Source organism: Bombus vancouverensis, chromosome 12, assembly GCF_051014615.1.
Source record: "Bombus vancouverensis nearcticus chromosome 12, iyBomVanc1_principal, whole genome shotgun sequence".
Lineage (NCBI taxonomy): Eukaryota > Metazoa > Arthropoda > Insecta > Hymenoptera > Apidae > Bombus > Bombus vancouverensis.
The window spans coordinates 13,120,012-13,143,851 of NC_134922.1; the positions used below are offsets into that span (position 1 = coordinate 13,120,012).

General features: G+C 47.1%; 4 protein-coding genes across 6 annotated transcripts; 2 read left to right on the forward strand and 2 right to left on the reverse strand.

Moving 5' to 3' along the window:
- Positions 1-337: 337 nt before the first annotated feature.
- Positions 338-3,708, reverse strand: LOC117155411 (uncharacterized). Of its 2 annotated transcripts, XM_076623220.1 has the most exons (5): positions 3,497-3,708; positions 2,144-2,611; positions 1,396-2,083; positions 1,154-1,285; positions 338-931 (listed from the first exon to the last, which is right to left on the reverse strand). In XM_076623220.1, the coding sequence occupies exons 3-5, from the start codon at positions 1,631-1,633 to the stop codon at positions 732-734; spliced, it is 570 nt and encodes a 189-aa protein (XP_076479335.1). In that variant the 5' UTR covers positions 1,634-2,083; positions 2,144-2,611; positions 3,497-3,708; the 3' UTR covers positions 338-731. The 2 variants fall into 2 exon arrangements, with proteins under 2 accessions (XP_076479335.1, XP_076479336.1); XM_076623221.1 differs by lacking the exon at positions 2,144-2,611.
- Positions 3,709-4,140: 432 nt separating this feature from the next.
- On the forward strand, positions 4,141-12,027 carry LOC117155059 (uncharacterized). Its single transcript, XM_033330613.2, is given in 4 exon segments — positions 4,141-4,734; positions 4,736-5,903; positions 6,322-9,268; positions 9,338-12,027. Coding segments are annotated over 4 exon segments (6,072 nt in total). The 5' UTR covers positions 4,141-4,645; the 3' UTR covers positions 11,206-12,027.
- A 643-nt stretch (positions 12,028-12,670) lies between these two features.
- LOC117155060 (uncharacterized) lies at positions 12,671-14,492 on the reverse strand. 2 transcript variants are annotated; one of them, XM_076623222.1, is made up of 5 exons: positions 14,140-14,492; positions 13,585-13,996; positions 13,470-13,513; positions 13,127-13,392; positions 12,671-13,063 (listed from the first exon to the last, which is right to left on the reverse strand). In XM_076623222.1, the coding sequence occupies exons 2-5, from the start codon at positions 13,628-13,630 to the stop codon at positions 12,955-12,957; spliced, it is 465 nt and encodes a 154-aa protein (XP_076479337.1). In that variant the 5' UTR covers positions 13,631-13,996; positions 14,140-14,492; the 3' UTR covers positions 12,671-12,954. The 2 variants fall into 2 exon arrangements, with proteins under 2 accessions (XP_076479337.1, XP_033186505.2); XM_033330614.2 differs by having other exon boundaries at positions 13,585-14,492.
- A 228-nt stretch (positions 14,493-14,720) lies between these two features.
- conv (insulin like growth factor binding protein acid labile subunit convoluted) lies at positions 14,721-22,522 on the forward strand. Its single transcript, XM_076623207.1, has 12 exons — positions 14,721-14,832; positions 17,851-18,106; positions 18,220-18,507; positions 18,571-18,808; positions 18,924-19,170; positions 19,293-19,547; positions 19,624-19,940; positions 20,048-20,345; positions 20,444-20,924; positions 21,194-21,457; positions 21,650-21,878; positions 21,968-22,522. Exons 1-12 carry the CDS (start codon positions 14,734-14,736, stop codon positions 22,305-22,307), a joined length of 3,312 nt encoding a protein of 1,103 aa, XP_076479322.1. The 5' UTR covers positions 14,721-14,733; the 3' UTR covers positions 22,308-22,522.
- The last annotated feature ends 1,318 nt before the right edge of the window (positions 22,523-23,840 follow it).

Below are 23,840 nucleotides of genomic sequence, written 5' to 3' on the forward strand. Positions count from 1 at the left end.
TTTGCCGTCTGCTTACCCCACTGAAACTAGGAAACTGGGTCTCTGCAGTTCGCTGCCGCGATTCGTGTCATAGAAGGTGTACTATGCACGCGGTTGGTCACGGACGCGTATGAGTTTAGCAGACCTTGAAACGCGGAAAATTCAACTTTGCTTCTAGATCGCTAAAAGTCGAGACTTTCGTTTCTCTTCTCATTCTTATCGAAAAATTGAGGATTTCGACGGATCCGTGGCTACGTGGCTATCCTCTTCAATGTCAGTGGCCGAACAGCTTAATTTCGAAGTACAAAGAGAAAGCTTGCTTGCTAAGAAAGAGTTTAATAAATACATTCTACGATGATACATACACTTTGAATAAATAGGAGAAGAGACGCAGTTTCTTTACAAAATAAATTAACGTTATTGCTAGTTTGAGGTAAACGTGAGGTTGTTCCTTAAACGTACGAGTTTACAATTTTGGTTTTGCAGGTTGGTCGATCAGGCGACGCGAGTTACCAGTCTTATCTCAGAATACTTAAACAAAACTTTGGTACACGAGAAGTGAGTTGCGGTTCGCTGTATCGTCGATGCCTGCTCGACAACCGCAACGCGCTTACTCTATTTTTCCAGCACTGGTCGAGGTCGGGACCAGTCGGTCGGCAGGTAACGAACGTAACAGGTCCGATAGCCTAGTTTCGATCGCGGCGATCGAACAGACAGTGTCCGAGAGAAAGATATCGTCGAAGAACTCGTCATCATCCTCTGTAGTAGTAATGTTCTCCCGCGTTTTCTGGTCCGCTTGCCGACATCCATCCATTGTACGCTTGATTGTGAGCTGTCGGCAGGCTGTTGTGAACGTGCACGTGGATCGGTTGAGCAGGCTGCGCATTGTGCTGCCCACCAGACGTAAACTTGGCTATTATCGTGCCGAGTTTTAGCATCAACAGTATGGCACCTGCAACCAAGTCCGTATTCAGATTCTGCTACAACGAAAGAATTACGATGTGCGAATTGTAAGTAGGAAAAACGTTGCTATCGAATTCTAGATGTTTGATGGATTTCGATAAATGGGTCGTCGATGTCTCCTGATTCAGTATGCGTGTAGCGTACACTATCATAGCCGAACCGTTATCCCTACGTACATACGTACAATGACTATAGAGTAATTTTCGCTTACCAATGAGCAATCCCTTCAGCGAGATCAGAGTTAAAACGGTTAGCATTGTCATCATCACTCCCATTTTGTACATCATCGGCATTAACATAAATTGGATTCGCTTCTGGCCAAACGTTCGAGCTTGTCCGCTTGCTTTTCATAAATATTTAATATCCGATTAGTCGTTCGTCGAATCGATTGCAATTTAACTATCGTTCGTTCTTCCGAACCATAATATCTCGAAACGTCAACTTCACGCTTACCTCGAATCTTCTTCGTTCCGCCGACGAACAGATCGTCGAGGAATTTTCTCAGCTCCTGTATATCGGGGTCCACGGTCGCGACCTTGGAAATCGGCAGCAGTTTGGTGACTTTGGCGCGTCCAGCTTCGCGCTGGTAACCCGCAGCGACACCAACACTCTGGACGTCCGACAGGATTGCACTTTTTGGAAAAGTAGTCGCGAGCAACGCGCACGCCAGCGTCCAACCAATCGGCCGCATTATCGAACCGGTTACGATCACGTGGTTCTCTTCATCGACACCGGGGCTTCGCTGCAGGCAAAGAATTTCCCTGCCTACGATCGTTACTCGATCTTTGGTCGCGAGATACGAGCAGGAACCACGAATTACAACGTGTTAATCGTGCTCGGACGAGCCGCCGTATGATTCGGACGAACGACCACGACGGCGTTCGCACCACAAAAGAGGATCGGCCTACGTGTGCGCGGTGGATCTGCGCACTACCTCGAATTTCCTCCTCGACTGTCGATTTCGTGGACGCGCCGCCGTTGAAACACTTTTGGAGAACGCTGTTAGAACGTGCCGCGAGCTTCGCCGGCGTATCCAGCGCGATCACAGACTCGTCGCATTTACCAGGCTGCAATTTTTCATGCTTCTACCCACCGATCCCGTATCGCTCTTCTCCTTTCTCGCGATGATCGTTGGAAGATTCTGGAAAAGAGGACGCGTCAGGAAGAAGAGGATCGTCGTCACTTTCTCGCAAATACTTACATGTAAAAGACATGTAAGTATTTATAGACTTCCGTTTCGAAAAAGAAAATTGAATCGATCGATTGGGACAAAACGTAGGATCGCGGCATTCCAGGATCAAAGCTGGCAGTCCCTTCGCGAGTCGTTCGGAATCTTTCCTGCATCCAACGTACATCATGTCCCACTTTCACGGTCGCTGTCCCGCGATCATCCGTACATTGCTCGCCTCGCATGGAACTGCTCGACCGTGGAATCCCATAGCCGAGGATCGTCGCGTCAGCCACACCATACGCGTTCGTCCATCGTTGATTATCGTTCGAGTGTGGAGAAGAAGACTCTTTTCCTTAAAACCGTCGAAGGAATACGAAACGAAGGAGGCGGTAACTATAGAACGTCTTTGTCCATTACGTTTTCAATGGCTTTCACGGCCCTGCTAATTTAACGCAGTCGAGCAGCTGTTTCCGCAGCGAAGAAGGTAATAAACGTGGTCTGCAATTTCGAAGAAATTACAATCTGTAATAACGTTCCCAACGAAGCAACCAACGAGTACAAATGGATCCGGATGGTCCTGTGGAAGCTTCGATGGGTCGATATCGATCCATACGCATCTTTTTTCCATCGTCTAGATAGAAGCTGTTCTTTACTCGTAAAATTAAATACGAGATCAAGTAACGTTTGCTTTGCGCACACATCTTGCAGGCATCCGAGTATCTCCGATACCTCAAGTCTAGGACAGTCCGAAAATACGGATCGAGATAGACCCAGCGCATGGTGCGTCGATTCGATTATTCGATCGATGCTGACGCAGTATGGCGCAACGATGCATTTTAGTTTTCACGCGTTTGGACGACACATAGAAAGAACCGGAGAAAGCGGTGATCGGTAGATCGAGAGGAAGATCGTACTTGCTTAAAGCGAGAAGAAGTTTCTAACGAAAAAAGAGGGCGATTCTAAAGGTAGTTAACCAGGGAGAAATTTATTGGCAACCCGGTAGACGTATTACGCGCTACGCGTCGACGTAAAATCTCGCGAATAATCGGATGACATAACGTGGAGCTGGGAAGCGTGAAACATTCCGCGGAGAAAATGGTAAAAGTAAAGGAGCGAAAGCAGCGATTTGCATGATATGGATTTGCGGCGGCGAGGCGGACGCGGTTATTGCTAGTAAAATCAGAGTCGACGCGGTTGTGAATACACCTTAAGAACGAAGGTGGCATTGGACGGATAAAAGGAAGAAAAGCGGTACAGGTTTACTGCATCGGCATGGCGAGGTGAATCCGAATTCTTTATGGAAGGAAAGAGAGAAGCGTAAGCCGAAGAAGGAAACAGTGGAGGCCATGTTGGAAAATAATGCGCGTCGTAAAAATTCTTTACCCTGCCGTATCCTGTTGCCGGGTACTCCTCTTTCTCCCTGCCGTCCCTTCTAGACTCGATTCGCGCTCAAGGACTAAAAATCCAACCCCTTGCACCAGAACCAGAAAGGCCGTATTAAAGATGTACTTGAAACCCGGCTTCGACCGTATTCGAGCTGTATCCTCCGGTCTCTTCGCCGCGACTTCTTCTTCCCTCGCCGTCTTTTTGCTCCCCTCTCTCGCAACGTTTGCCCGCTCGAACGTTGTGCTCGATCGCGGCGAGCTTTTAAAAGCCAGCCTCGGTACGGGTATTTTAAGAATACGATAAGGATAAAAGAAACTGATAAATGACTTTTTTTTTACCGACGTAGAACGTTCTTCGCTTCCAAGAAGCAAGTTTTTTCGAGGTCAGCTCGTCTGATAAGCCGACTGTCGCTTAATTTCCCTTTCCCATCGAAAGTACGGTCTTATCGTTCGGAAAAACAAGCACGAAATATCAGATTCCGATATTTCGCAGGAGAATCTGGATTCTCCGTGTCGATAGTCGCGGGTCGATCCGAATTCCGTTCCTGGCTGTTCTCCGCGGAGTCTAGCCGACTATCTTTTCTCCGTTTGACTCGCGTCGATCTACGATTCTGTTAGTCCAAGAGAAATGGCGGAAATGCTAGGAAACGAGGGACGAGTAGCGGAGAGTAGAATCGTAAGAGGCTTTGGCGTTATTTTCCAAGCACCACTGCCTCAAGGTTGAATGGCTCATTACCGTTCGGCCGCAAGAAGAAACAGAGCTGGACACATTAGCGGTCGGCGACCGGTATAAGCGACTCGTTGCTTCAGCCACGCTGGACGTTCAGCCATAAAGGAGAAGCGATATCATCCGTACGATAGAGTTTTTAACGACCATTCATGATAGGATTCTATCTATTCGCTAGAAAACGTTGCACAAAACGCGCGCAGTTCCTTCAAACCCTGAAAATGTTCCGCTCGCGAAGGAGCACGCCGGTAGAGTCGTTTAATGGAATGATTCTGCGAATCTGCTTCGCTGCCGATGGAATCGTAAGAAACGTAAAGGTAAATGCATCTACACCCGTTAGACCGCGAACTCGATTCGCTCGTAGAGGGGCAGCATAAAAATGGAAATTCCCGGCTGTTGCCTATTCACACAGTCTCGTGAATGCCCGCGTCTCGTTGGTTGAGCCTGTACGTACACTCTCACGAGCATCTTCCTCCGCTGCGTCCCGGACGACGCTATATGTATTACCATACCTCCGCCATGGTTGACCATAGACCGGCTCGCAAGTGGCCGAGACATTCGCCTCTCGACCGCGACCATGAGAGCACTCGACTCGCGACGCCTACAGCCAACAAGGACCTTCCATCTCTTCCCCCGATCTTTCCTCTGTCTGCTGCTTCTGCCGTTCGTTCTCCGCGTTGGCCAACCACGCAGTGTATCGCACGATGAACAGAACCAGGCTCAACCAGTTGCCAAACTTTCGCCGGGCGCAAAGAAAGACGACTTTGGTGGAATAAATTTGACGGAGATCGACGAGGCCAAGTCCGAAGAATCGAAGGAGGACATCGAAGGCATTTTCGAATCGCTGATCATAAAATGTGGTGGTGAGGGACATGATTTCGCAGTGTCCGAAGGAGAGTCGAGGAAGAAAAGGGAGAATCGGAAGACGAAGAAGGCGGTGGACGTGGTTGGAGCGAGTGACGAGGGTAGCAGCGAGGTGTTGAAACAGGAAGACGAGGAAGCTGGTGTGGTGAAAAAGCGTAGAAGGAACGACGTTGCTTTGGTCGGTAAATCCGAGGTTCGAGAGAGCGAGGGGATTCCGGTTGGACAGATCGCAGAAGCTACGGACGAGGGAATCAGGAGATTCGATTCGCAAGTGGATGCCGATGGTGTTGCGCCTGGCCCGTTCGACCCGCGCCACAGCAACGAAGAGTACAAAGGCTCCGTAAAAGCGATCGAGCCTAAAGAATCGGAGATATCGAATGCCGAGGGGAGTCGCGTCCAGGATGACGAAAAATCGAAACAACCGCTTCCCAATTACTTTCGAAAATCGGGAAAGCTCGAAGACGACGATAGCAAAAGCGAAGAGGAATACTCGTCGGACGAAAGTGCAGTCTCCGAAGAAGGCAAAGAGTTTTTCGCGAATAGAGAATACAGATCTTTCGTCGAGCCACGAGGTAAATCGAAACGTAAGAGTTCCACCGTTTACTTGAACGCGGAGGAGAAGAAGATATCCGATGGGGAACAGCAATCGATCGTCGATGGACAGATAAAGAAGTTAATATCGATTCGCGACGACGCGCTCGACGCTCGGAAGACCGACAAGATAGACGAGGCCAAGGTCTTAAATTCGAAACGGCAGGTCGAGACGGACGAGTGGCTCGCCTTTAACGAGGAGAAGCTTCGGAACGCGAACAAGGTAAAACATATTAAACTAACAGACGCTAAACGATCGGCGAAGGTGTATAGTTTTCTTAAACGGTGGAGAGCTCGGGTCATTTCTTTGCAAAGCCAGATCGAGGATAGCGCGTTCGTATTGACGAAGAAGCGGTTGCTAGACGCGTTAGAGTCTTGAGTTCGAGTCTTACGCGAGCGATACGAACGAGCTCGGCTTAACCGAGATTCAGTCGCGAATAATCAGACGCGCCGAACTATTGGTAGCTAGCAGAGGGCGACGATCCTTGATCGTTAACTCGACAGGGTGCGTTCGACGGCACGGTGTCTTAAACCGTACGCGAATGTTCGTTTGGCCGCTCGCGATGGACGATCTTGCGGAATCGATCGGTCAATGTTTGCGCGTCCTTTCAATCGAGATAAACGCGTTTGACGTGTTTCAGGGTAACAAGCAAAAATCGGGCAGAGTCGAGGATCTTCATCGAGTCAGGCTTCTCACCCCGGACGTCGCGGTGTACAACATCCTGCAGGACGCTCTGGAATCGTATCCCAACGACGAAACGCTGGTCTCTTACATCGATCCGAAAAACGACACTCTGAAGGAATTGCTCACTTTCGATCAGTTGACTATTCTCCAGATGGCCGAGAAATTTTTACCTCAAGCCTTGCGCCGAGAATATTCCGACAAGATGTTTTCGTGCGTCCGAAGATTCGAATATTTTAGTTGCGTCAAGTACTTTGCGTGGCCTTTGGTCAAACAATACTTCCCAGCGTTGCCCGCTTTTCCAGATTACCAATGTTGGTATCCGATCGCCGATCTGTCTCCGCAGTATCCGATTTTCCCCTTTCCCAGCTTCTCGGAAGACATCGGCGAGCTGCCAGAAGTGGTGGACGCCGATGGTACCAGAACGAGGAAGCCTAGACCGGAGGCGCTCATCATCCAGGTTCTTCAAAATACGCTAAAGGAACAGCCACGTATATCCACTTCGCCGTCTTTTCTGGATCAATCGATGGATACGTATGTAACTCTGATACCCGAGGATCAGTTATTAACCATCAACATGGCCGAGCAATTGATCCCGATCTCTTATCGGCCAGAATTTGTTCAGAAGACTGTCAGATGCATGAAGGAGTACAACTATCTCTCTTGTTTCAAATACTCAGCCTGGCCAACGGTCAAACGTTTCATTCCGACTCTTCCGGACATTTTCAGTCTCATGCCGGAGTTTCAGGGTGCAGAGCTGTCGTCGGACGTTGGTAGCTACGTTCCACAACTCAACGCCTATTCCAATCTCAACTTCTACGTACCTGTCGGAGCAACTACCGTTCCAAAGGATACCGAGGCACCGGCTTATTCGTCGCTGAAGAATCGAGGAACTTTGTTACGATCTTCCGACCAGTTGGAGACCAGGATCTTGGAGATCCTACAGAACGTCTATCTTACGAAATCCTACGAGCAGGCCAGAGAGATACCGTCGTTCATTTTAACGGGGAACGCCGTGAGATTCGTTACGTTTACCAAGAGGCAAATCGAAATTTTACACCTGACGGAATCTCTTCTCCCGCCGTCTGCTCGCGCAACTTTCATCACCGAGTTTCTTTCCTATCTTCAGAAGAGCAACGATTTCATCGACGCAGCCAGATACGTAATATGGCCAACGATCGCAAAGTACCAGCCGACTTTATCCGAATTCCCGCAATCCGAGGTTCCCGATCGCGTGAAGGAGCCAGTTGATCCGCAAGGATCCACGGAGATCGAGGAAAGCTCGATAAATCCCGGGGTTCTGATACAAGAACGGGTCGCGTCGAACGTGGAAAAGGAAAAGGTGGCGGGTATCTTCTTCAGAGACAAGGAATCGCGAAACAGAGTACCCAACGTACCGGTAATCAGCGTGTCAGGCACTAGATTTGTCCCAATATTCTCCGAGCTTCCAGAGTCTGTGATTTATAACATTCTCCGATCGGTTCAACTGCAATCCATCAAATCCGCTTCAGCAACTTCCAGTTTCACGACCAAAAACCAGGAATTCCTCGACTTGCTAACCGTGCAACAGGCGAATATCATTGGTATCGTGGATACTTTGCTTCCGGACAATGTTCGACCCAATTTCGTCAACGCGATGCTCTCGTGCTTACGCGCCGAAAACTTTCTCATATGCACCAGGGACGTGGTTTGGCCAACGCTGTTGATCTATTTTCCCTGGTTGCCGAATTTCCCGGATTTTGGAATCGTAAGCAGCGTACGACCCAGTGGTTCGCCCAGTCCCGTCTCTAATTCCACGTTAACGGAGATTAGCTCTAGTTCCGATACACCGGCTCTTTCAGAGACCGACGTGAAGACAGGACAGCACGGGGACACCAAAGTGACCATAACCGACACCAGATTCTTTCCAATTTACAACGAATTGCCAGAGACCATCATATCCAACATCCTGAAAGCTGTTCAATTTTCTATTCCTAATTTAGCCGGTTCGCCAGCTCCGGTAAGAACGCAAGAGTTTTCGCCGCATCTGTCCGAGCATCAGATTAATATTATAAATATCGCGGAAAATTTGTTGCCGATTGCCACGAGGCTCGAATATATCGAGAATATCAAGCCATGCATCAAGGAACGAAACTTCTTGGAATGTAGCAGAGACGTTACTTGGCCGACGATCGCCAAGTTTTATCCATGGCTACCCAGCTTCCCGAATTTCGGTACTCTTCAGAATCTGCCTGGCGAGTCGAGTTCCAGTTCCATCAACTTTCAAGTTCTCCTGTCGGAGAAACCTTCCAGTCCCGCGGTGCAGGCTTCTCAAGCTGGTTTGATCAAAGAGGCGGAACTTTTGGAGCAAGCTGAGGAGAAAATAGAGAACATCTTATCCGACATTTTGAGCAAGAGTCCGGAATTGGAGCGATCGTATTTAAACGTAACCGATTCTGTTGCTTCCAGTTTGAACAAGAGACAGATAAATATCATCAGATTGGTGGAAAGAGGAATACCAGACACGGCTAGACAATCTTACGTCGCGCGAATGCAAAATTGCATAACGGGTTACAGTTTTGTAGCTTGCACGAACAACATCATCTGGCCAATTCTCAAACAATACAGTTTCTCATTGCCCGACTTTTCCAGCATCAGCGATTTGTTCTCTCAGTTCCCCGGCATCGTACAGATTCCCGGTCTGCCAGACTTTGGTTCCATCGCCGGTAACATTCCAGGTATCTCTCAACTACCAGGGATTTTACATTTTCCCGGAATTTCCCAGCCGTCCACCGAGTTTCCCACGTTGTCGACGCAGGCTGGCGAACTCGCGGCACGATCAGACTCGCAAAATTCGCAAAGTAATTCGCGCGCGGAAGCCCAGGAGGGCAAACCGGAAGGAGACCCAACGATCACGCCGTCAGTAGGTGAATCTATCGTTGATCGATATTTATAGAAGCTATCGGAATTATCTCTAATTCTTTCTATCTTTACAGACAATGACGGAGCCGTCCCAGGATACGCAAACCAACCGCCAGGCATCCTCATAGACATCTCCAACGAGAAGGTCGACTTATCCGATACTGGTGGAGAAGCAGCGACTGTCAATTCAAAATCGTCGGAAGAAGTTAAAAGTAGAGAACGTAGGAGCACCATAGACGTCCTCGGCTCTTATTACGATAACGAAGAAGCGGACACAGCGGATAGCTTGGCGTCTTCGAAATCGTCGACCCTGGCGTTGCCAAACATCACGGAATCCGAGTACCTTCGGTTATTGATCAGAGTGAAGGAGAATCTGAGATTCACCAACGCGAGTCCCTCTAAATCGGAACAGTATCTCGTCGACAAGTTGAACTCCACGATGAGAAATTCTTTGACCGCCGACCAGTACGAGATCTTGAAGATCATCCAAGACTTGGAAGATCGACCATCGAGCAAAGGAGTTACGCAGCAGGTTATACAGTGTCTTCTGAGTCTCAGCTTCATACGATGCTTGGGTATCTTCGTTTGGCCGCTTGTCGTCAGTAATCTGCCTTCTCTTCCTGATCTTCCGTCTCTACCGAGTTTCGGTATCTTGGGGCGTTACTTGGACACGGACAGCCAGGTGCGCGATTTCTTCGGCATGTCGACGACCGACTTCGAGCAGAGGCTGCTGGAAAGGAAGGAATCGATCGAGAGCTTCTTACTCGACTGGTACAGGAAGCTGGCGGAGGACAAGTTTCAAACGGACATAGGATATCTGAAGATCAAGGGCTATGGGAATAACCAGCTGGGAATCAGCTTCTCCGGATTCAGGGAAGGTAGAGGAGCGAAACTCAAGGATAACAAGAATCTTCCTAGTATATTGACGATCATAAGCGACATAATGGAGGAAGTTTTGGACCAACGACCCGAGGGTGACAGAGCGAAGAAGGATAAGGAGAAAAGGGAGAGAAGCATAGAAGGTTCGAGAGAAACTGATATTCAGCTCTTGAAGAACAGCGAGGAGATGGTTGATATTAAGAGATCCATAGACGACGACGAGATCATCACGCTGTTTCTCGACAGGATCAGACCGAACGATTCGGAGACAGAGAACGACGATACCAAGTATACTTCGGATGACGCGTACGATGCTTTCGGAGTTCTCTTTGGGACGAAACTGCACGACAAACTTGCCGGCGAAATAGAATCTCTCGATGCCGAGTTTAGAATGGAAAAAACGGAGAACGATAGAGCAGGTCCGATAGAGCCGATAAGGGAAGTAGACATCGTGTCTTTGGAGTCTGGAAAAGATTCCGACGAGCTGAAAGTTCTACCGACGAAGAGCCAAGTGGCGTACGATTTCGAGAAAGAGTCGTCGCGGGACCAGGAACAGAGACAAAGACAGAAACGAGCTAAGAACTTTTTCAAATCTTTTTTGCAGAAATATTCGGACAGACGGTCCAAGGACGACTCCAACGTGGAAAGTTTCGACAACGTCGGGGATAACAAAATCATCGAGGAAAATCAGAAAGACGCGAGATCCACTCTGGTCGTTCAACTGCCGCGTTTACACGAGGAAGTGGTGTCGAGAAAGGTGACCAATTCGATGATTCACATGGGCAAGGCTTTCAAGACGAAGATGACGCAGATGATGCCAGGATTCGGACTGGTGCTGTCCTTTTTGCTTCAAATGGCCCTGGCTCATGCGCGTGCAACCGCGTCGATGGCTGGAATGATCAGCAATATGGCTCTCGGAACGGCTATGTTCGGAATGATTCGAGATTCTTTCTTCGGATCGAGCGGTCATCCAAAAATTAAGTACGTCTACGACAACGATAAGAACGGACCAGGAATCTCTTGGCCTGCTCAATACGAATCCGGTTCTCGTTACTACGGATAGCCATCGTTATAGATAACTAATTACACTACGATCGTTGTTGGAATATCGTATCGGATAGTGGAGCGATGAAATTTCACGCGATATTCGTTAGATCTCTTACACGCGTAGCGATTTTGATAGATGTAGCGATAAGAGTAAGCGATGTTCGAGGATTCCGGATTTCTTGGTAACAGGAGTCGAATTATCTGGAGTCGGGGTGCATAGGCTAGCCTGCGAGCCAGTTTTAAACAAGTAAGAGGGTTCTACGGTTACTGATTACGATTACGCTATGGTAGAATTGTAGTTGACGCACGGCGCTTGATCTACTAAGAGTTAAGGCGTATCGACTTGGTCGGTCGAGGGTTCGTCGTTCGTTTACCTTAAAGGCTGAATAACAATGAACGTTGTATTGGGCTAGCTTTAATTTTCTTCCTTAACGCGGTCGACGACGATCCGATCGTCGGCGCTCTTACTCGGTCTTCCTACGAAATAAATACATATTTACATAGACATTTTAACAGCACGGACTGCAGAGACTCGATCTTAGTTAGGAACAAATGTAGCTCAGGATCGACACGTTTCGACGAGTTTATTTTAAATAAAATTCGTATCAGCTCTTGTTCGTTCGTGGAGGGTTTAATGGTGAAGGGTAACACAATATCTTGATCGCGCTGTTCTCTTATCGATTCGCGTATAATCGAATTGCGCTCAATAACTAAGGACAACGCGTAGGTGGTATACGTATATTGTAAAGGCCTTGGCTGCTAAGCGACTGCCAGCGATTCTCGCTAGTTTCTCGCAATATCTACCTTTACGAAGAATAAAAAAACGCTTGAGAATCCACCCATCCTGTTTTCCTTCCTACAACCGCCTCTGACTTGGTTACCGCTTTTTATCGATCCTTCTGTTGCCGGTGCTAATTTTTCAAGATAAGGATCGCGGGATGCGCGCGAGTAACGTAATTGCTCCTGTCTCGAGCGCCTCGCTCCTTCCCTCTAAAGAAAAACTAAAACGAGCTACACCAACAGACGTATATCGAGATCAAGAAGATGGATATTTGATCGCACGGCTTATCGGAACCGCGAGGAACGACGTTGGCCGCAATTTCAAGCACTCGGAGGGCCACGATCCGAACAGTCGACGCTCGCACGAATACGATTTTACCTCGTTTCTTTATTTCCCGTACATCGGCTACTCTATTTTCTTCTCCTTCTTTTTCTACGCTTTAAAGATTAAAAATCCTACCGGACGTTGTATCTTAAATTAGTCGTACTATATACGGAACGGAGGGAAGGATCGTGCATCGAACCCTTGCAAAGTCTCGACATACGCGAGAAGAATGTTTTTACGTCGCATATACGACGGTTCTTTCACAAAGATCGGTGCTTCAGATAGGTAATTGGGTGAATGTTGGACTGCCACGTATCTCATATTATTAAACGATTACTACCGCCGTTAAAGCACAGAAAAAGATACGATCAGCCTATTAAGCCGGTGTTCCGGCGATCCATCGTTATGCTATTTATTTCTAAACTTATATCACAGGAATACATATCGTTTTAGGCAAAAATATAAGTAAAATATATCGTCGGAAATATGTGTACGTAATTGCATACTTGTCACTGTATATGTAATAGCTAGGTTGAACGTTGATTTCCTAAGAGACGCGCGTTTATTACCATATAGAAATTTCGCAGGCATAAACTCGTCACGTTCTCGATAAACGTAAACGCAAAGTAATACTTATGCGACGTCTTAATCTCTTAGGCGTCACGCTAGCAGAAGGGGCAGCACAGAAGGTATCTCTTCTTTCTCCTCCGACAGGGTGTGATTTTCTTCCGTCGCTTCCACGGAGAAAGGTAGCTCGTTTAAATAGAACCTACGACAAATTTACAAACGTCGATCGCTTATACATCGAGACATTCAAACTGCGAGTATTTACCATTCGTTCGCACGATCGCAGTCAACGTGTTCTTCGTCGCTGCACACGCGTTCTCTCTGATCGAACAAGGTATTGTTTGGACAAATTACGGGGAAACCTTTGCCCAGGTCGTCACAGGCATGGAAAACTCGACAATCGTAGTCCAGGTCTGCGTACAAACCGACCGGTTTACCCTCGCAGGAAAATCGGAAAGTCAGATTATCGAAAACGTCGAAATCGCTCGTTTCTTCGGACAGGTCCTCGTAAGTCTCTAAGCGATGTCGATCCTAAGGAGAAGAAATATCTCTTTATTTTTTTTTTTCAAATTTTAATTCGCCACGCGAAAGAGGAATTTACAACGTACGACGTAACCCAGAGTTGGTAAAGCGACGACGACGACCAACAGCCCTGCAAAACAGAGATCCCTTTCGCAAAGAAAAATTCGTTTTTCAAAGAGATTGGAAATGTATTTTACTTACGAGTCCATAGCAGAAACTTCGAGATAAATATGGTGGAAGAACGCATGTTTTTACAAATTTCCGAAAGAATCTGAGGCGTTTGCGTAATTGGTTTTTGCGGTATTCGTTGCGAATCGCGATCTCTGCGCGTGCGATTCGACGATACTCGGCTGATGCGGTAGCTGTCTTTACTGGCGCTCCTGGTTCTTGAACCGTGCTATTCAGACAACTTATCGACCTTAATGAGCGAGTAATTTCTCGAAGAGCGTAACGCTGTTTCTCGTTATACTTTAAACGCTCGCTAACCGGGATATCCGGTTATTATTTGACGAACTTTTACAAACCGCCAACTAATCGAATCTACGCACGTTCAAAAAGTCAAAGACGTACGAGACATCCACCGGTGACAATAGATTCAACTGGATTACTCCATCTGCGAAAACGATTTACGGTAATGCGCTTGATTTAACGTACTTTGACGTTACGCGGTTCGAAAGTTTTTCATCGCTCTTACCCTCGTCGTTGAACTTGTCTATAACATCGATCGAAAATCTCTGTACGATTAATTTTACGTACCGATAGATGTCACTGGCTCGTAAAGAAGTCGTTGTTCCAAGCGACTTTCACCCGGCGTCGACCAATCGCGGCCATCGTTCTCCACTTTCTTCCATCTTAAACGCCGCTTTCCTCCGACAGCTCCTTCTCTAACGTATACGTATATACGTAAACGGAAGGTCACGGGAAAACGATTCAGAGTATTATTTTCTAAACTAAAAGTTGATTAACGATTTTTCTAAAGCGTTCGATTACAATCGCGATAAGAAGAGAGAATATCGAACACACGTATCGAGAAACGGGCCTCGATACGTCCCTGAGAGGCGACGAACCAATGAAGCGCAACCTTAGCGTCCTTGTCTCGTGAAAACGTTCCGGGCTTAGAGTCAGAGAGCCGCGTGTCCACGAAAGGACAGCGCGTATCAACTGCCTACGAGGGAGGCCTCGCTTCTCGAGCCGCCTTTCTCTTTAGCTTCGAGCCACGGCTCAGTTTTCACGGCAGCCTCATCCAGCAACTACTCGCAGAATGTCTGGAAGACAGAAACGCGGTGAAACGTTTACGTGATTTTCTTCTTCTCCTTTGCGTACCGATTTCGCGCGCGTGAAACGGATCGAATGGTAAACTGCTGGTCGAGCGACGAATATGTGACTCGAAGACGACGACTGTCATCGTGCTTTCAGAACGTGCTGTCCGTACGCGAACCGCAACACAAGGTACTTTATCTTCGATGCGAACACGATTCCCCAAGATTATATACGTAATTAACATTTTGATCGAAACTCTCCTTACGAAATCAGAGAAAAACGCGGTGCTATTTGATTGCGCGGTTCCACGTGCGCTTGTACGTCATCCGTCAATTGCGGCGAGTTCAACGCGTGAATAGAGATACGGGTTACCGGTTATCGCGCCAGTGATCGCACTTTTTCCGTAATTGTACATTTCCTTTCGACGATAAAATTCCGATTTCTTCTCGCCCATCCGTGTCAACGAGTGGCACTCCCGATATCGGCTACCGTTCATGGCACTGACAGCTTCTATCGCAAACCTATCTGTCTATCGCTGGCTATCTCCGAAAGAGATGGAATTCTTTCTAACGCTAGTCGTCGGTGAGTCTCGCTTTGCAAGGACAGCTGGTTCAACGAAAATACCCTTGAAAGTAGTCGATGCGGAAAGGAAAAAACGAAAAGTTCCGTGTGACGTCGTTTTCCGCCGCCCTCTTGCCCGTCGCGAAAACGAGGAACGCGAAAATGAGGAACGAGCGGGAGAGAGACACCGACGATTCTAAAAATTATTCTAGAGGTTTCGAGTTTTCCCCTGCCACGCTGTCGTAACAACGTTAATTGGGCGCAGAAAGTAGAGCGTGGTTTTTGTATTTTCTTCGCGCATGAATTACTCCTTCCGAGACGGAGGAACTGAAACGTTTCTTCTCACGAGCTTAGATCTCTTCTCGATTATTCGCGCGGCTACTTGTTTACGCCTCCTCGAATTAATACAATACGTACGAGCGTGGTTCGAGCCATTCTTTGACGTTTTACTTTCGACATCGTTCTTGGATTTCTCCGATTTCACATCGATAGAAGGGCGACGTGAAATATCAGGTGTCAAACGCGAAATTACGTCATTAGAACCGGTGCAGGAAATTTTTTTAGCGCCAGCTCGAAGTCAAAATGATTCGGTTCATTGGCTGTCGTTGCACCGGTAAGGTCGCTTCGCGAGAAGTGAAAGGACCAACAGTGTTTTCGATATGCCGCGCGTCTAACCTGTATCGCTTCGCTAAAATTCTGTACTTCCTATTATACAACGTATTTATCGGTACATTTGCTCGACGTCGAATTGCATAATTTTGTGGAAAAGATGCCTGGCGCCTGACAGAAAGCGCGTTTCCATATTACGCGTCGTATTTACGACCGGCTCGGTCGTGGAAGGCTCGTATTATGTTCCGATCGTTGCATAAACGTGCGGCGAAACTAGATCACCGCTTTTCTCTTTACCTCCTCGCTCGCTGAATTACTAGATTACTGGAACCGTAATAAAGCACGCTTGCTCGTTTCTCAGGTCAGTGGGCCTCGCGAGCGTTCATCCTTTTAAACGTTAGGCTGTAAAATTAGCTATAAAGTCAGTTGTAAGATTTTAGGCTGTTGGCTGATGGGATCTTTTATTACACCGCGGAATTCTCCCGTTTCTCGTTGACCCCCTTAAACGTCCGTGGTCGAGGCCATCGTTAACGCATCGATCGAAATAAAGAATACTCGTTTTACCAGCCCACGCTTTCCTCTCGCGAATCCTCTTTACGGCAAACTCCTGCGCGCGATCTAACGGTTAATCAAAGGCCTAATTTCTAGATCGAACGGTTACATTTTCCTAAGTACTTGTCCAAGTAGGTTCTAGCCTTTTTATCCCGAATTTCTGTCGTTCTGTCTCTCTGAGCGACCAGACGCTCCAACGAACGCTACCTCTAACCGGATACCAGACGGAAACGAGGAAAGATTCATCGACGAAACAAATCTTATTCGTCTCGTTCGTCGAATAGCGGATTCGTTGTTATTTATCGTGGCCGTTATGAAATTTCATTTATCGAATTCATTGACGGGAAGAACGAACAACTTTTTTCCACGTCGATCTTCACCTATTCGAACGAAAGTACGATTTGCGTTCGACCGCGCATCGGGGAGCGGCATTTCACTTTCAGCCAGAGAATGCAGTGGCGATCACCCACTTCCCTTGCCAATAATAATCTATCACGCTCTTCTCAGATTTGCATAGCGACGTTCGATCGTACGACAAGACGAAATTGCAGCTTTCTACTGCAGCAGCTCGTAAAAATTTAATTAACGCGATTATCTGCTGCGAACAGATCTCGTTTATCTTTGATCGCGGCAACTTCGTGGACGAAATCGTCAGGCAGAAACTCTGTCTAAACCGATACGTGGGTAACAGTGGTTGCACGCGATTCCTCGTAAGGACGGTATACCAAGGAAGTAGTGGCAACGAGGTCATTCGTCTCTTTACGACTTCTTTGTTTCTACTGGCTCCTCCGGGTGATCGTCGATCCGCGAACAAATTAGTCGCGCCTCGCCGTGATTTGCGCTTATTTAGACACCCAAACGTCCATCTTTCTGCGATTTGTCTACGAAACGCTCGTACGACAGTCTCGTAACGTAAACGTGTTTTTTACGTTATTCGGATGACAATGTGTTCTAACAGTTGGAAGCTAGGCTCGCGAGCTCGGTGGAGTCGATATCGTAAGAGACGATGCGCGTAATCGGTTCGTCAAACGGGAATCGACCGGTTCTACGAAGACCATTGTCACGGCGACTTGCTCGTTCGATTAGGTGCGGTTCCAACCGCAAGAAAACAAGAGTCCACGAGGAAGTTTCTAGAAAGGATGCGTCACGGATTTTGAAAGAAGCGGGAAAATGGAAAGGCGAGACGGTCGATCGGAAGGTCGCGTTCCGAATCGAGGGAAAAGTTTAATTGGCTCGTGGTTTATGGTATCTGTAAGCGCGTTATCGAGGCGCGAATCTAACGCAGGATCGACCGACCATTGGGAAAACTTTCTCACGTTTCACGCCAAACAGCGCGATTACAACACGAGTGCCGTGACTAACAAAAGTTCTACGATTTGCAGCGCTTGCTCCCGTTACAGTTCTTATCGGCGGAATTGGCGTTCTTGTTGGCAACCAACAAGAATGAGAGATTAATCGGTAATGCTGCATTGTTTCGTTCCGCAGATGATACTTTTCCCGTTACTATGGGTTTTGATCGTGCCCCCTGCCATCATGGGCGGCTACGTTCCACCCGGACCACGGTTTAGATGTCCCAAAGAATCCAAGTACGTCTATCCTTGCGTGTGCGTTCGTGGCAGTGACAGAGGCCTTTATGTTCGTTGTGAGAACACCAATTTGGCAAGTTTGAGCTTGGCCTTCTCCAATTTAGGCAACGAGGGCATACCGATCGAGGAACTCGTTCTGTACAAATGCAACATAGGTAAGCTGGCTCGCTGTTTCTCGGAGAAACGCGTTTACACTTTGCGAATACGTGGAACAAGTACTACCTATCGAGCTACCTTGCTAATCGCATTCGTTATGTCACGATTAAAGGACGTTTTTATGGGCCCGCTCTCTATCCTCTGGACGTTCGAGTGTTAAGGTTCGTCGACACTCCATTGAGACTGATAGAAGAACACAGTTTTCTCGGCGTGAACAGAACTCTGCAAGAACTATACGTGATAAACAGCACTCTAGAGAAATTCCCGCGTCAGGCGTTGCAAATTTTAGGCAATTTGAGCATCCTGAGTATCGTTGGCCATCGAATCTCCACTCTACCGATGGACAGCTTCGCTGACAGCATTGCTGCTGCTAAAATCGAAAAGTTGGAGATCAGCAACGGTACTGTACTATTTTGCGAACGAATTGTATCTCTGGTTTCCCACAGTTATTTTACTGTCGTAGGCACTCTGACTTCTTTGCCCGTGGAAGCGTTGGCTCCTCTGAAGAAACTGAAGAGATTGGATCTTCACGACAACGAGATCAAGGAGCTGAAGAGGAATCAATTCAAGGGTTTGAGGGACACGGAATATCTAGATCTATCCCACAATCGGATTAACAAGCTCGATGGATCTCATTTGGCCGACTTAACGAAGATGGGCTGGTGCAATTTGTCTCACAATGCCATTTCAGATTTAAAGAGGTAAACTGTCTGCCAATGATTCCCGTACGCTAACGGCGCTTTGTTCTCTATGCGAAACAAATACGAATGAACGATGAAAACGAGTTAATCGATCGACGAATATCTTTGTCTATAGAGGAACGTTCGCGAGGAACTCGCTGCTGAAGGTGCTCAATCTGAGCCACAATAAAATCAGAAAACTCGACTCGAATACCTTCCGTGGTATGCGCTTTCTGATAAGATTGTACTTGAGCGATAATCAGATAAACGACGTTGGAAGAGGTACGTTTGGCCCTGTTACCAGGATAGGTACCATCGATCTGGCTAGGAATTTTATCAAAAAGATCGACTTCCAGATGTTTAATCAGCTACAGTTCGCAGAGGTACGAGTATCGTAGATATCCTGAGAAATAGTATCGATCGAGGCTTCGAGGACGATCCGAGCAATTTAAAGCCGCGTAAAGCGGACGCGGACGCAAAATATTCAATTTGTTTTTCGTTGCAGCTGTTGGACGTGTCCGAGAACTTCGTGACAGTGGTAGAAAAGCTGTCTTTCAAAGATCTTTACTTGGCGAAGATCAATTTATCACGCAACGAGATTTCAAAGATAGAACCAGGCGCCTTCGAAAACTGCGTCAACATCACGATCCTGGATCTAAGTCACAACAAGCTCGATAATATTTCCAGATACTCGTTCGACAGTGCAACTTACGCCACGGAACTGCGATTGAGCTACAATCGATTCACCGCGGTCAACCAGGTCTCTCTCGGAGGCGAATAATTCGACAATCGAAACCCTAAGAAATCCGGAGCGAAACGATCATTAATAATTGCAGGTGCCGCTGCACAACATGACCGGGCTGAAAGTTCTCAACGTGTCGCACAATTTGATCCATTCGGTGCCTCGTCAGACGTTTCCCAAGCTATACGAGCTGCACACGATCGATCTGTCCCATAACAACTTGTCCGAGATCCACAACGCCGTATTTCAGACTCTCTTCAGTCTTCGTTTCTTAAATCTATCGTACAATTCCCTGGAGAAGATAAAACCGTCCACGTTCGGTCCTCTGCCGACGCTGTTGGACTTGGACATGAGTTACAATCAATTGAACGATATCGCTCGTGGCAGTTTAACCAGATTGCCAAGCTGCAGGTAATCGATGATTTTACGAACAAATGAATAAACAAAACTCGTTCGAATTCGCTTGAACTATCTAAAAATAACCATGGCATCGAATAAAAAGTCGCGTTAACTTGCAGGAGCCTGTCCGTCAGGAATAATCGATTGACGAAGATCTTCCAGTTGCCTATTTCTCTCGGTAGCTTAGATTTTTCCGAAAATTGGCTGGAGGAAATTCCAACGATGGACGTATGGCCCACGATGAACGCTCTTCTCTCGCTGGACCTTTCGGGGAATCGATTGGGCGATAACCTGAAACATGGCAGCTTCGAAAACCTGCTTACCTTGAGGACTTTGAACCTGCAGTCGAACAACATGACGAGGCCACCGTGGGAGGCACTAAGCACTCTAACTAGCTTGCAGTATCTTTATATGCAGGTTCAACGATCTTTTATATGCTATCATAAGTTAAGTTAAATATCACGTTGCAACTTGACGAGCAAGGTGATTTAACTCAACGCCGACGATAATTTCAGCACAACCAGCTAACCGAATTGGGAAAGTCCGCGTTTGGACGTCTTCCAATAGTGTTCGAACTGAATCTAGCGAACAATCGGATATCGAACGTGAGCACTCGAGCTTTCGAGGGACTGTTGCAATTGTTGACGCTGAATTTGACGAGCAATAAACTCACCCACATCCCCAATGGAGCGTTTCAGAGTCTCGTCTCTTTGAGGTCTTTGGACCTTTCTCACAACAAGTTGGAACGACTGGATAACAAAACCCACGGGCTTCTGGACGATTGTTTGTCTCTGGAGAGACTCAATCTCAGTCACAATAGGATATCTTTTATTACGAAGAAAACGTTTCCCAACGATCCTTGGATCCCTTATCGGCTGAAAGAAGTCGATCTTTCGTACAACACCATGCCTGTGTTGACGCACGAACTCACTGTAGGAACGAAAAAGTTGCAGTACTTGAATATCAGTCATAATAACATCAACGAGATTCGAAGATGTGAGTATACAGAAGAGTCCGCGAATTCATTTTCACGATAATCCAATAGTTTCCACAAAAAGAAAAAAGAAAAAAAATTAAGAAAGAATTGAAAAAAGTTGAGATACGAAATGATTATTGTGTTTCGTGAAAAGATGATAGTTTCGAAGGTTCTCGGAGACGATTAAAATTCTTCATTTTTTGCTACATTAAATCGAGTTAAGCGGCGAACCGTATATTACTTTTTCGGTATTCATTCAATATCTTTTCGTCCTTCTCGATTATTCTAGACGTGATTGGGAACTTGACAGCGATGCGAACGCTGGACCTCTCCTACAACGAGATCAACGACCTCTCAGAACCGGATATCTTTGATCCTCCGAAGAATTTGACTAATCTGTACCTGAGTCACAACCGCCTGACTCACGTACCCTTGAACAAGATCCTTCCGTTGGCGAAATTGAAGATTCTCGACGTGAAATCCAACTCGATCGGAGTGTTCAACGATATGTTCATGAAGATCATAGAAAATAGCACGAAGCTTCAATATAACGGTAAGGAACGAGTAGCCAAACATCGATATCTCTTAACACAGAGAAAGAGAGAGAGAGCAAAATGTTAAATACGATTCTATCGATCGTTATTTTTAATAACCGCTAACGTCGTTAGGAAATTACTTTTTTCGAGATATTATTATTATCGAGAATCAGGTATCGTTGTATATATTATTTCCAATTGCTATTCAGGAAATCCATTGCACTGCGACTGTTACGTGAGGCCGTTGAAACGATGGCTGAACGTTCATACCGAAATACCAAAGGAATGGTCGAACGTTAGCTGCGAGAGTCCGCGTTTCCTGGCCAACAAACTGCTGACCGAGGTGACGGAAGATCTGATGGCATGCGGTCAGAGGGAAGTGAAAGAGTATCCCGAGTTCGACATCACTCCGGACGTAAAGTATCGAGATATCGAGTAGTACGTATTCTAGAAAAGAACGATCGATCTTGGATTCGCATAGATCGAAGCGTTGGCATTTCCTTCACGCAGCTGCGATTATTTTGCAGCAACGAGGAGGACAAGAGCTGGAAGGCGACGTGGTACGTGACGTCGCGAGAAGACATCGGCGACTTTTACGTGGTGGTTCGCGAATCTGGAAGCAGCAAGTCCGCGATCGAGAAAGATCTCGTCTACAGCGAGAGGTCCTTTAAAATTCCAGAGTTACAGGATTCCGGGACAAAGTACGAGCTGTGCGTGCTGGCGAGAGACTCGGAGGGGAACGTGAAGCATTTTCGAAGCTCCCAGTGTCGGATATTGGCGCAGCACGGGCTCGACTCTTCAACGTCGAGGTTCGCAGTGAACGCGTTCCTGATTCTAATCGCCGTGTCCTTCGGTACTCTAGCGTGATGGCAGAAGAAAAGAGCGCGGCGACATCGTGCTAGATGTTTCGCGCGATTCTCTCGCTGCTCCCACGACTAACCGTGTAAATAACGATACGATCGTAAATCAATGTTCCGGCGTGGATCGTGGCTGTACATAGGTTGTGTTTTACCAGTACGCATCGCGAAGACGTTGACCGTCGTGTATTTATTTTTGTAAAATATAGTCGCTGATCGGTACTACGATTCTCGTTGTTCACTCTGGACGAAGAAATATGACACGAGACACAGGCGATTTGTCGGCAGGGACCGAACGAAACCGATCGGTCGGTATCGGAGACGATAGGATCGAGACGAAGGATAAAAAGAGTGGAGGGCAGGTAATTGAAGATCGTTAGGTGGTTGAGAGTTGTAGACGATTAGCGGACAATTTGTCTTAATAACCTTGGTCGTCTAATCCCACGAACCTAATTCCTCGCGGAGCGTTGTCCCGTCGTTAATAAAGGCGTTTCTCTCGCAGGCCCGGTTGAAAAAGTTCTCAAGGAAGTCAGCGGGCTCGCGAGCCGCGCGTAGTAAGATGATTTCATTATTCCGCGTGTTATAATTAGCATCCACGGTTATCCCGGAGGAAGAGGAACGGCTCGGGGCCTTTCTAATGAGGCCCAAGTCCCGTGGAAGTTGTCGCTTCCGCAAAACGATCCGCCAGGAAGATTAATGGCGTCAGCGTCGATCACGATCATCCACGCGACACGTTTCGCTCGGCTCTTCCTTCCTATCGTTCGCTCTATCGGCCATTATTCGGCCTTCGGTTCGGTGGTCTTCCTCGCGATGTCGCAGAATTCGCCAGATACGTAACAAGGAGGGACGTGACCATCCTGTTTCGTTGACGATTAACGGGACTTTGGATCGGTAAACGCGCAACGCGCACGATCGTTATCGCCTCTACGCAAAGAAAAAAGATAATTTACTTTTTCGAGCATCCGCTCTTAGACGAGAAAAAAGTGGATTCTTTTGGCAAAAAAAGAAGAAGAAGAAGAAAAAAAAAAGAAAAAATCCAAAGGAATTTCCTCTCAAATATTTGAGGTACAACGTAATGCTTAAATTTTGATTCCGAGCGAACGCTTCGAGGAAGAACCGTGTTCATCCTGCTCCGTACTCCAAGCGAACATCGTATCCTTGAATTTTCTCAAAGCGACGAAACGGTTTAAAAACCGACCGTGTAGCATGGTAAAGAGTACTTTAATGGTATCCTAAGATTTAGCCCGATTTTTTTGAAAGAGCAGAACAATAAAAAGATGAAACGTGGACGCAAACGAGATAGTTTGCCCACGGTAATTTCTTCGGCGCGGAATAATAATCTGCAACAACTAGAAACGGATAAATTGGATTACGCGGGGAAAGATGGGATCCGAGTAGAACAAGACGGAACCGAATCTTTCTCTCCCTCCTTTCTCTCGTTATCTCTCCGTCTTGTCGCTGATCTTGTTATTTGCGCTGTTAGCGCAAGGTAGGAATGGATCCTTGATAACACGTTACCGGAAATGTCGTAGACTTTCGTGCG